The sequence below is a fragment of the Ammospiza caudacuta genome, chromosome 5 (assembly GCF_027887145.1).
Source record: "Ammospiza caudacuta isolate bAmmCau1 chromosome 5, bAmmCau1.pri, whole genome shotgun sequence".
In the NCBI taxonomy this organism is placed as follows: domain Eukaryota; kingdom Metazoa; phylum Chordata; class Aves; order Passeriformes; family Passerellidae; genus Ammospiza; species Ammospiza caudacuta.
The window spans coordinates 17,258,460-17,271,493 of record NC_080597.1 but is presented as its reverse complement, the minus strand read 5'-3'; the positions used below and the strand labels follow the sequence as shown (position 1 = coordinate 17,271,493).

General features: G+C 51.4%; 2 protein-coding genes across 2 annotated transcripts; both read right to left on the bottom strand.

Moving 5' to 3' along the window:
* Positions 1–2,547: 2,547 nt before the first annotated feature.
* LOC131557856 (inositol 1,4,5-trisphosphate receptor-interacting protein-like 1) lies at positions 2,548–4,191 on the bottom strand. The gene has a single exon (XM_058805326.1). It carries the CDS (start codon positions 4,123–4,125, stop codon positions 2,548–2,550), a length of 1,578 nt encoding a protein of 525 aa, XP_058661309.1. The 5' UTR covers positions 4,126–4,191.
* Positions 4,192–5,567: 1,376 nt separating this feature from the next.
* On the bottom strand, positions 5,568–13,033 carry LOC131557854 (inositol 1,4,5-trisphosphate receptor-interacting protein-like 1). The gene is made up of 5 exons (XM_058805324.1): positions 13,014–13,033; positions 11,405–11,528; positions 7,828–9,500; positions 6,129–6,252; positions 5,568–5,573 (listed from the first exon to the last, which is right to left on the bottom strand). The coding sequence occupies exons 1-5, from the start codon at positions 13,031–13,033 to the stop codon at positions 5,568–5,570; spliced, it is 1,947 nt and encodes a 648-aa protein (XP_058661307.1).
* Position 13,034: the final 1 nt, after the last annotated feature.

Here is a 13,034-nt window from a genome sequence, read left to right as displayed (position 1 = left end):
TGAGCCCAGCGCCCCCCCCTTCCCTGCCTGTGTCTTCTGCAGGGTTACAAAGATATAAACCAGAGGGCTATTGTGGTGGTCAGCAGCTTGCCTGAAGGCCTCACGCTTTCATTTCATCCTAATTTTAGAACTGAAGCAGAAGTAATTCTATAAGTACTTTAATGATGAAACTTAACCAGTGTGGACCGTTAGGGAGCAGGCCCGGACCGTTGGGGACACCAGCAGCTATTGGCTGTTTGACCGGGTGGCAACTGCTTCAACCAATGTGGACTGACCAGGCAGACATTCAGATCTGCAAAGGAAGAGAGCACTCAATAAAAGTTGCTTGCTGTGCATGAAGCTTGGTGCAAGTGTATGGTGCCATTCCTGCCTCCACAATCAAAGTGGCAGAGGGGTTCCATACAGTAGGAAACTGGAGAAGTCTTGTTCCTTCCGAGTACCTCAGGCAGTGGGGGAAGGAAGAGGGTGATGCACCTGGGAATTAGGATAAAAAAGGAGGCTGCGGCCTTGTCCTGGGTCTCAAGAAATCGAGACACCCCAAGGGGAAATGTCCCTTGGCCTCTCCCTTTATTCCAATACTATTACAGGACTCCTCTGTGTCCTCCCTGGAGATAACCTCTGGCGTTGTGAAGTTTGTTCCCCACAGGGACACACCCTACTCTTTCAGTGCTCATTCTCCAGCTCTTCTCTGCTTTCTAACACATCTAGAAGCCCGTGTCCTTGCTGCTGCACGGATCTCCCACGGCTCTCTGCCAGCAGCACTCCAGAGCTCCCAGCTCCAGCTGGCAGGGCCTCAGCGCCTGCCCTGTGCCCTCCCGCCCTGACGGCCACACCAGGCCCTGCTTGCCGTCCTCATGGTGGCACTCCTGGCCCCAGCGTTCTCCAAGGCCTTCTCCGGGGGCACCTTCTTGCGGCCTTTCACTCACTGCACCAGGCCCAGCAGAGACCTGAGAGCGGCAGTGGACAAGGGCCTGCAGGGACAGCACCAGGCCCAGTGGCTTCCCTCTGACAGCGGGCCGGCTTGGGCTGGAGATGCACAAGAAATTCTTGCCTCTCAGGCTGCTCAGGCCCTTGCGTACACACACTGCCCACAGCAGCTGTGGCTGCCCCATCCCTGGCAGCGTTCCAAGCCAGGCTGGACGGGGTCTGAAACAAGCGGGCCCAGGAGAAGGTGTCCCTGCCCTTGGCAGCAGGGTTGCAACAAGACCATTTTTAAGCATCCTTCCAAGGGAGGCCCTTCTGGCCTTCTGTGGTCGCAGGGGCCGCGGTCAACTGGACTTAATTTCTGATTAGAACCAATTCACCACTGCAAGTATGGCCAATTTCAAGGAGACTCTTCACAAGCTCAGATTCACAACTTGTCGCTTTTACCTACACTACAGGTCTGGTTGAGGTCAATAAAGTCTTGCATGATCCAGGTTCTGGAATCTTGTCCTTTATTGAATCAAGAGCAACGAAATTTCCAGGTTGCTACTCATAAAAGCACTAACTATAGAACATAGTTGTGTGTCCCCAGCAGACAGAGACACGATATATGTCTTTACTACTACATTAAAAAAAACTCTTATATATTAAACTCCTTATATATAGAATATAACATTTATAATTGCTACGTATGATATAAATGTATCAATTTTTTGGAAATTTTAAAATAACATGTTTTCATCCATATAAGATATAAGTGCCCTATGAGCATTAATACGTATCACAACTTAGAGTGACGCTAAATATTGGCTATATTGCATTCTTTAAACAAAATTACATATTTGACCCTTTGGAATAATTTCTTCTCATGATATAATAGTTACATAATTCATGTAGTTGACAATATTTATATTATTCCATTGGCTTTTATGATATTTTACTATTATATATGATAATTGATAAGCTTTCTAGCATATAATATGTACACAGGGGATATATATACACAAATTAACAACCTAGATCTTTACATATACAAAGTATCAGGTCAGCTCCAACACAGTTGGTACAATGCTGACCTGAAGGATTCCCATGAGGGAAGAAGGAGAAACAACGTCCATTCAGCAATCCCAAACATTGCCCAGGGATTGTGGAGTCTCCCTCCCCAGAGAGAGAGAGTCAACAACCTTGATCCGAACACAATCCTTTGTAGTGTAGAGAGGGAAGACCTGCCGGGAGCACCCCTGAAGCAAATGATGCCACCAGTGGTCCTTTCAAACATTCCCTCATCTGAGATTCTGAGATTCGTGTCTCGGCACAAGATGAAGCCCTCAGAGGGAAAATGGAATAAAGAAAGAGGTGGGGGAATAATAGCATTTCCTTGTGCATGTTCCTTGATCTTTGGAGCCAACCTGGTCATCACTGGATGCAGTGCTGGGGAGGCTCTTGAGACCACACTGCTGCTGCTGCTGCTGCTGCTGCTGATGGCATAGTGCTGCTACGCAGCGTTTTCCCTTCCCTCTCCGAAACCTACCTTCTCCCTTCTTTTCCCATCTCTCCTGAGAACTGGTTCTCTGCCACCCGGTGTGAGCCTCACAAGCACAGCTCTGTGCAGGAGAACCTCTTTCACTGCTCATTTCTAAGGATCCGTTTGAACCAATGCTGCAGATCCATGTACTGGTTCATTGCCTGAGAGTGGGCAACGGGATCCATCACCAGGTCATGGAAGAGATTGCGTGACCTGGCCATTAGGACCTCTGGGGGCAAGCGGATGCCCTCAGGAAGCCTCTGGTTGCCCACAATGAAGTGATTGAGGCGTCTCCTTTCCACACATGTGCGCAGGCTCTCGCTGATATCCATCAGCCGGCTCACAAAATGTCTCCTGCGCCACTGTGACGCGGGCAAGATGCTCAGGAGGTGCATGACAATGGTCTTGATGGTATAGGTGGAAAAGCCTAAGCCCAGCTGAAGACGAGTGAAGAACTGCAGGCATTTCAGGTGCAAGCTGTCAGGGGGAGCCTGCCTGGCGATGTACCTGAAGAACTTCATCTCGGCCACAGCGTAGCTCTCTGGCCAGATTGTGCTGGAGGTGTGGGCTTGCCTAGGCTGGCTGCTCACAAAGACGTCTGAGTTGCCTTGCCGCAGCCCAAAGAGGATCTCGATCCGGTAGCTTTCTCTGCCGTTGGTCACCTTGAACTGGCAGGAGCGTCTGGGGGGCAGCAGCACTAAATGCCAACTGTGTGACTCAAGCAAAGCCGGCCAGATTGCTCTCACCAGCTGGTAGAACCAGCGGGCAGTTTTCTCCACGTCCAGGTAGGAGCCCGTGCACAGGGTATGAAGGAGGCTGGGATCCTGATGCCTCCTCAGCTCCTCCTCAGGGTGGTGCAGGAAGCACAGCATGTGCTCACCCTGCTGCTCACTCGTGCAGGTGCACTCCTGCTGCACGCGGATGTGGAAGTTCCTCAAGCGCCTCTGCCATGCAGTGCCCAGCTCTAGGTGGAAGCTGTGCCCTCGAGGAGGTGTCATGGGTATGAGCACCTGGTACACAACATCCTGCTCACGGGGACTCCAACCTTCGAAGGCACTACCCACCCCAATGGCTCCTTGCAGCACCGGATAGAAACTGTTGGACAAGACCCGTCGAAAATAAATTGCAAAATGCTCCATCAGGGTTCTTGTCCACATGCATCCTCCCTGCAGGTCCTGCACAGGCCACTGTACGCGCTCCATTATGATTCTTCCAAAGTTGTCGGCACGATCACGGAATTCTTGCACTTGATTTCCAACGTCATTGACGTTTGCTGCATTGGCAGCTTCATTGCCAGCTTCATTGGCAGCAGCATTGTCGACATCCTCTGCACGGCCATCATCACTGTCGTCTTCCTCCACCTCCATTTCATTGTCTCCTTCATCTTCATTTCCAAAGTCTTCTTCATGTGCATGCACATTTTCAACCTCCTCTTCATTTACACCATCATGTCCTTCTCCTTGCTCCTCTGTCCTCAGGCTCCCTTTCCTCCACATATTCCACAGTGCCAAGAGAAGGAGCAGGAGCCCAGCAAGAGCCCAGAGCTGCCAGTGCTGCCGGGCAGAGGAGAGCAGGTCTCCCCAGGCCAAGACACCCTGCTTCAGCAGGACCAGCTGCTCCACCTCCCGCTGCAGATGAATCTTCTCCTCTTCCTGGAGCTTGGCACGCACCTCCATTCGCAGACGTGTCACCTCGTCCAAGCCATTACCCACGGGCTGTGGGTACTGGACTAAACTTGGCAAGAGCAAGAGCCACAATACCCAGGTATCCATGGTCTGCAGGAGGATGGAGAGAAGGCCTTGAGAGGGAGGGGCTGAGAGGGAGGCAGCTGGCAGCAGGGATTGTGGGGGGCAGCAGGGACAGGAATTCCAGGGATCTGGGAGCAGGAAGCACAGGACCCCAGAGAGCTGGCAAGCAGCCAGGCCCGTTCCGCTGCCCAAGCAGCAGCAGCAGCAGCAGCAGCAGCAGCAGCAGCAGCAGCACGGTGTCCTGCCCAAGGCTGGGCCATGAGGGGCTGTTCCTGGATGCAGGGGGAAAAGCCAGCCCCGGGTACTGCGTTTCTGCCCCGGCCCTTATCCCCAGCCCAGCCTCCCCACCATGTGTGCACTCACCGCTTGCCCAAGCAATACAGGGCCAGCGTTACCTGCTGGGGCCTTGTATAGCTGCCCCCATTTGTGACATGGCCCCGTGATGTCATGGACGTCACAGTACACCACAGCCAGCCCAGCCCCACCCTTTGTCCCCACCCCAGCTCAGACTGTCGCAGGGGCCCTGGGGTACCGGTTAAGGCAGCCTTTGAGTGAATCTTCTTCAAAGAACCTCTCTTGGCCCTTCTCTTGTCTTTTTTCTCAGCTGCCCTCCACTGGCAATCTCATAGATATCCATGTTGGAAGGCACTCTTGAGGATCACGGAGTCAAAGCCTTGACTCCATGCTGAGCTTCAGTTAAATCTCTGAGTCTATAAAAGCTGCACTTTGGTTTCAGCCCTGCTGCTTTTCTGAAGAATGAGCATGACAGCATCCTCTTGGCTTCCCCACACCACTTGTGGACCAGGCCTCTGGAGAGCACTCCTTTTTTCTACTCCAGAAAGAGTTTCCCAGCACAATTGTTCTGCATTAGAAAGATGTCTTTTAGGTGACCAGTTCCAGATAGATTGGTCTGTCTTTCTGTGCATAAACAGGCACAGCTACACAGACTGCAGGGATGAACCGCCATCTAAGAGTCGCAGGCTGCTATTGTAGCTCTTCCCCCTGATTCCTACCCAAAAATGCTCAACCCCATCAGCACCATCATTAAGCTCTAGACAGGTGGAACCCCGCCTTACATAAAGGGTGACCCCAGCGCCCCCCCCTTCCCTGCCTGTGTCTTCTGCAGGGTTACAAAGATATAAACCAGAGGGCTATTGTGGTGGCCAACAGCTTGCCTGAAGGCCTCACGGTTTCATTTCATCCTAATTTTAGAACTGAAGCAGAAGTAATTCTATAAGTACTTTAATGATGAAACTTAACCAGTGTGGACCGTTAGGGAGCAGGCCCGGACCGTTGGGGACACCAGCAGCTATTGGCTGTTTGACCGGGTGGCAACTGCTTCAACCAATGTGGACTGACCAGGCAGACATTCAGATCTGCAAAGGAAGAGAGCACTCAATAAAAGTTGCTTGCTGTGCATGAAGCTTGGTGCGTGTGTATGGTGCCATTCCTGCCTCCACAATCAAAGTGGCAGAGGGGTTCCATACAGTAGGAAACTGGAAAAGTCTTGTTCCTTCCGAGTACCTCAGGCAGTGGGGGAAGGAAGAGGGTGATGCACCTGGGAATTAGGATAAAAAAGGAGGCTGCTGCCTTGTCCTGGGTCTCAAGAAATCGAGACACCCCAAGGGGAAATGTCCCTTGGCCTCTCCCTTTATTCCAATACTATTACAGGACTCCTCTGTGTCCTCCCTGGAGATAACCTCTGGCGTTGTGAAGTTTGTTCCCCACAGGGACACACCCTACTCTTTCAGTGCTCATTCTCCAGCTCTTCTCTGCTTTCTAACACATCTAGAAGCCCGTGTCCTTGCTGCTGCACGGATCTCCCACGGCTCTCTGCCAGCAGCACTCCAGAGCTCCCAGCTCCAGCTGGCAGGGCCTCAGCTCCTGCCCTGTGCCCTCCCGCCCTGACGGCCACACCAGGCCCTGCTTGCCGTCCTCATGGTGGCACTCCTGGCCCCAGCGTTCTCCAAGGCCTTCTCCGGGGGCACCTTCTTGCGGCCTTTCACTCTCTGCACCAGGCCCAGCAGAGACCTGAGAGCGGCAGTGGACAAGGGCCTGCAGGGACAGCACCAGGCCCAGTGGCTTCCCTCTGACAGCGGGCCGGCTTGGGCTGGAGATGCACAAGAAATTCTTGCCTCTCAGGCTGCTCAGGCCCTTGCCTACACACACTGCCCACAGCAGCTGTGGCTGCCCCATCCCTGGCAGCGTTCCAAGCCAGGCTGGACGGGGTCTGAAACAAGCGGGCCCAGGAGAAGGTGTCCCTGCCCTTGGCAGCAGGGTTGCAACAAGACCATTTTTAAGCATCCTTCCAAGGGAGGCCCTTCTGGCCTTCTGTGGTCGCAGGGGCCGCGGTCAACTGGACTTAATTTCTGATTAGAACCAATTCACCACTGCAAGTATGGCCAATTTCAAGGAGACTCTTCACAAGCTCAGATTCACAACTTGTCGCTTTTACCTACACTACAGGTCTGGTTGAGGTCAATAAAGTCTTGCATGATCCAGGTTCTGGAATCTTGTCCTTTATTGAATCAAGAGCAACGAAATTTCCAGGTTGCTACTCATAAAAGCACTAACTATAGAACATAGTTGTGTGTCCCCAGCAGACAGAGACACGATATATGTCTTTACTACTACATTAAAAAAACCTCTTATATATTAAACTCCTTATATATACAATATAACATTTATAATTGCTACGTATGATATAAATGTATCAATTTTTTGGAAATTTTAAAATAACATGTTTTCATCCATATAAGATATAAGTGCCCTATGAGCATTAATACGTATCACAACTTAGAGTGACGCTAAATATTGGCTATATTGCATTCTTTAAACAAAATTACATATTTGACCCTTTAGAATAATTTCTTCTCATGATATAATAGTTACATAATTCATGTAGTTGACAATATTTATATTATTCCATTGGCTTTTATGATATTTTACTATTATATATGATAATTGATAAGCTTTCTAGCATATAATATGTACACAGGGGATATATATACACAAATTAACAACCTAGATCTTTACATATACAAAGTATCAGGTCAGCTCCAACACAGTTGGTACAATGCTGACCTGAAGGATTCCCATGAGGGAAGAAGGAGAAACAACCTCCATTCAGCAATCCCAAACATTGCCCAGGGATTGTGGAGTCTCCCTCCCCAGAGAGAGAGAGTCAACAACCTTGATCCGAACGCAATCCTTTGTAGTGTAGAGCGGGAAGACCTGCCGGGAGCACCCCTGAAGCAAATGATGCCACCAGTGGTCCTTTCAAACATTCCCTCATCTGAGATTCTGAGATTCGTGTCTCGGCACAAGATGAAGCCCTCAGAGGGAAAATGGACTCAAAGAAAGAGGTGGGGGAATAATAGCATTTCCTTGTGCATGTTCCTTGATCTTTGGAGCCAACCTGGTCATCACTGGATGCAGTGCTGGGGAGGCTCTTGAGACCACACTGCTGCTGCTGCTGCTGCTGATGGCATAGTGCTGCTACGCAGCGTTTTCCCTTCCCTCTCCGAAACCCACATTCTCCCTTCTTTTCCCGTCTCTCCTGAGAACTGGTTCTCTGCCACCCGGTGTGAGCCTCACAAGCACAGCTCTGTGCAGGAGAACCTCTTTCACTGCTCATTTCTAAGGATCCGTTTGAACCAATGCTGCAGATCCATGTACTGGTTCATTGCCTGAGAGTGGGCAACGGGATCCATCACCAGGTCATGGAAGAGATTGCGTGACCTGGCCATTAGGACCTCTGGGGGCAAGCGGATGCCCTCAGGAAGCCTCTGGTTGCCCACAATGAAGTGATTGAGGCGTCTCCTTTCCACACACGTGCGCAGGCTCTCGCTGATATCCATCAGCCGGCTCACAAAATGTCTCCTGCGCCACTGTGACGCAGGCAAGATGCTCAGGAGGTGCATGACAATGGTCTTGATGGTATAGGTGGAAAAGCCTAAGCCCAGCTGAAGACGAGTGAAGAACTGCAGGCATTTCAGGTGCAAGCTGTCAGGGGGAGCCTGCCTGGCGATGTACCTGAAGAACTTCATCTCGGCCACAGCGTAGCTCTCTGGCCAGATTGTGCTGGAGGTGTGGGCTTGCCTAGGCTGGCTGCTCACAAAGACGTCTGAGTTGCCTTGCCGCAGCCCAAAGAGGATCTCGATCCGGTAGCTTTCTCTGCCGTTGGTCACCTTGAACTGGCAGGAGCGTCTGGGGGGCAGCAGCACTGAATGCCAACTGTGTGACTCAAGCAAAGCCGGCCAGATTGCTCTCACCAGCTGGTAGAACCAGCGGGCAGTTTTCTCCACGTCCAGGTAGGAGCCCGTGCACAGGGTATGAAGGAGGCTGGGATCCTGATGCCTCCTCAGCTCCTCCTCAGGGTGGTGCAGGAAGCACAGCATGTGCTCACCCTGCTGCTCGCTCGTGCAGGTGCACTCCTGCTGCACGCGGATGTGGAAGTTCCTCAAGCGCCTCTGCCATGCAGTGCCCAGCTCTAGGTGGAAGCTGTGCCCTCGAGGAGGTGTCATGGGTATGAGCACCTGGTACACAACATCCTGCTCACGGGGACTCCAACCTTCGAAGGCACTGCCCACCCCAATGGCTCCTTGCAGCACCGGATAGAAACTGTTGGACAAGACCCGTCGAAAATAAATTGCAAAATGCTCCATCAGGGTTCTTGTCCACATGCATCCTCCCTGCAGGTCCTGCACAGGCCACTGTACGCGCTCCATTATGATTCTTCCAAAGTTGTCGGCACGATCACGGAATTCTTGCACTTGATTTCCAACGTCATTGACGTTTGCTGCATTGGCAGCTTCATTGCCAGCTTCATTGGCAGCAGCATTGTCGACATCCTCTGCACGGCCATCATCACTGTCGTCTTCCTCCACCTCCATTTCATTGTCTCCTTCATCTTCATTTCCAAAGTCTTCTTCATGTGCATGCACATTTTCAACCTCCTCTTCATTTACACCATCATGTGCTTCTCCTTGCTCCTCTGTCCTCAGGCTCCCTTTCCTCCACATATACCACAGTGCCAAGAGAAGGAGCAGGAGCCCAGCAAGAGCCCAGAGCTGCCAGTGCTGCCGGGCAGAGGAGAGCAGGTCTCCCCAGGCCAAGACACCCTGCTTCAGCAGGACCAGCTGCTCCACCTCCCGCTGCAGATGAATCTTCTCCTCTTCCTGGAGCTTGGCACGCACCTCCACTCGCAGACGTGTCACCTCGTCCAAGCCATTACCCACGGGCTGTGGGTACTGGACTAAACTTGGCAAGAGCAAGAGCCACAATACCCAGGTATCCATGGTCTGCAGGAGGATGGAGAGAAGGCCTTGAGAGGGAGGGGCTGAGAGGGAGGCAGCTGGCAGCAGGGATTGTGGGGGGCAGCAGGGACAGGAATTCCAGGGATCTGGGAGCAGGAAGCACAGGACCCCAGAGAGCTGGCAAGCAGCCAGGCCCGTTCCGCTGCCCAAGCAGCAGCAGCAGCCGCAGCAGCAGCAGCAGCAGCAGCAGCACGGTGTCCTGCCCAAGGCTGGGCCATGAGGGGCTGTTCCTGGATGCAGGGGGAAAAGCCAGCCCCGGGTACTGCGTTTCTGCCCCGGCCCTTATCCCTAGCCCAGCCTCCCCACCATGTGTACACTCACCGCTTGCCCAAGCAATACAGGGCCAGCGTTACCTGCTGGGGCCTTGTATAGCTGCCCCCATTTGTGACATGGCCCCGTGATGTCATGGACGTCACAGTACACCACAGCCAGCCCAGCCCCACCCTTTGTCCCCACCCCAGCTCAGACTGTCGCAGGGGCCCTGGGGTACCGGTTAAGGCAGCCTTTGAGTGAATCTTCTTCAAAGAACCTCTCTTGGCCCTTCTCTTGTCTTTTTTCTCAGCTGCCCTCCACTGGCAATCTCATAGATATCCATGTTGGAAGGCACTCTTGAGGATCACGGAGTCAAAGCCTTGACTCCATGCTGAGCTTCAGTTAAATCTCTGAGTCTATAAAAGCTGCACTTTGGTTTCAGCCCTGCTGCTTTTCTGAAGAATGAGCATGACAGCATCCTCCTGGCTTCCCCACACCACTTGTGGACCAGGCCTCTGGAGAGCACTCCTTTTTTCTACTCCAGAAAGAGTTTCCCAGCACAATTGTTCTGCATTAGAAAGATGTCTTTTAGGTGACCAGTTCCAGATAGATTGGTCTGTCTTTCTGTGCATAAACAGGCACAGCTACACAGACTGCAGGGATGAACCGCCATCTAAGAGTCGCAGGCTGCTATTGTAGCTCTTCCCCCTGATTCCTACCCAAAAATGCTCAACCCCATCAGCACCATCATTAAGCTCTAGACAGGTGGAACCCCGCCTTACATAAAGGGTGACCCCAGCGCCCCCCCCTTCCCTGCCTGTGTCTTCTGCAGGGTTACAAAGATATAAACCAGAGGGCTATTGTGGTGGCCAACAGCTTGCCTGAAGGCCTCACGGTTTCATTTCATCCTAATTTTAGAACTGAAGCAGAAGTAATTCTATAAGTACTTTAATGATGAAACTTAACCAGTGTGGACCGTTAGGGAGCAGGCCCGGACCGTTGGGGACACCAGCAGCTATTGGCTGTTTGACCGGGTGGCAACTGCTTCAACCAATGTGGACTGACCAGGCAGACATTCAGATCTGCAAAGGAAGAGAGCACTCAATAAAAGTTGCTTGCTGTGCATGAAGCTTGGTGCGTGTGTATGGTGCCATTCCTGCCTCCACAATCAAAGTGGCAGAGGGGTTCCATACAGTAGGAAACTGGAGAAGTCTTGTTCCTTCCGAGTACCTCAGGCAGTGGGGGAAGGAAGAGGGTGATGCACCTGGGAATTAGGATAAAAAAGGAGGCTGCGGCCTTGTCCTGGGTCTCAAGAAATCGAGACACCCCAAGGGGAAATGTCCCTTGGCCTCTCCCTTTATTCCAATACTATTACAGGACTCCTCTGTGTCCTCCCTGGAGATAACCTCTGGCGTTGTGAAGTTTGTTCCCCACAGGGACACACCCTACTCTTTCAGTGCTCATTCTCCAGCTCTTCTCTGCTTTCTAACACATCTAGAAGCCCGTGTCCTTGCTGCTGCACGGATCTCCCACGGCTCTCTGCCAGCAGCACTCCAGAGCTCCCAGCTCCAGCTGGCAGGGCCTCAGCACCTGCCCTGTGCCCTCCCGCCCTGACGGCCACACCAGGCCCTGCTTGCCGTCCTCATGGTGGCACTCCTGGCCCCAGCGTTCTCCAAGGCCTTCTCCGGGGGCACCTTCTTGCGGCCTTTCACTCTCTGCACCAGGCCCAGCAGAGACCTGAGAGCGGCAGTGGACAAGGGCCTGCAGGGACAGCACCAGGCCCAGTGGCTTCCCTCTGACAGCGGGCCGGCTTGGGCTGGAGATGCACAAGAAATTCTTGCCTCTCAGGCTGCTCAGGCCCTTGCCTACACACACTGCCCACAGCAGCTGTGGCTGCCCCATCCCTGGCAGCGTTCCAAGCCAGGCTGGACGGGGTCTGAAACAAGCGGGCCCAGGAGAAGGTGTCCCTGCCCTTGGCAGCAGGGTTGCAACAAGACCATTTTTAAGCATCCTTCCAAGGGAGGCACTTCTGGCCTTCTGTGGTTGCAGGGGCCGCGGTCAACTGGACTTAATTTCTGATTAGAACCAATTCACCACTGCAAGTATGGCCAATTTCAAGGAGACTCTTCACAAGCTCAGATTCACAACTTGTCGCTTTTACCTACACTACAGGTCTGGTTGAGGTCAATAAAGTCTTGCATGATCCAGGTTCTGGAATCTTGTCCTTTATTGAATCAAGAGCAACGAAATTTCCAGGTTGCTACTCATAAAAGCACTAACTATAGAACATAGTTGTGTGTCCCCAGCAGACAGAGACACGATATATGTCTTTACTACTACATTAAAAAAACCTCTTATATATTAAACTCCTTATATATACAATATAACATTTATAATTGCTACGTATGATATAAATGTATCAATTTTTTGGAAATTTTAAAATAACATGTTTTCATCCATATAAGATATAAGTGCCCTATGAGCATTAATACGTATCACAACTTAGAGTGACGCTAAATATTGGCTATATTGCATTCTTTAAACAAAATTACATATTTGACCCTTTAGAATAATTTCTTCTCATGATATAATAGTTACATAATTCATGTAGTTGACAATATTTATATTATTCCATTGGCTTTTATGATATTTTACTATTATATATGATAATTGATAAGCTTTCTAGCATATAATATGTACACAGGGGATATATATACACAAATTAACAACCTAGATCTTTACATATACAAAGTATCAGGTCAGCTCCAACACAGTTGGTACAATGCTGACCTGAAGGATTCCCATGAGGGAAGAAGGAGAAACAACGTCCATTCAGCAATCCCAAACATTGCCCAGGGATTGTGGAGTCTCCCTCCCCAGAGAGAGAGAGTCAACAACCTTGATCCGAACGCAATCCTTTGTAGTGTAGAGCGGGAAGACCTGCCGGGAGCACCCCTGAAGCAAATGATGCCACCAGTGGTCCTTTCAAACATTCCCTCATCTGAGATTCTGAGAGTCGTGTCTCGGCACAAGATGAAGCCCTCAGAGGGAAAATGGACTCAAAGAAAGAGGTGGGGGAATAATAGCATTTCCTTGTGCATGTTCCTTGATCTTTGGAGCCAACCTGGTCATCACTGGATGCAGTGCTGGGGAGGCTCTTGAGACCACACTGCTGCTGCTGCTGCTGCTGCTGCTGATGGCATAGTGCTGCTACGCAGCGTTTTCCCTTCCCTCTCCGAAACCTACCTTCTCCCTTCTTTTCCCATC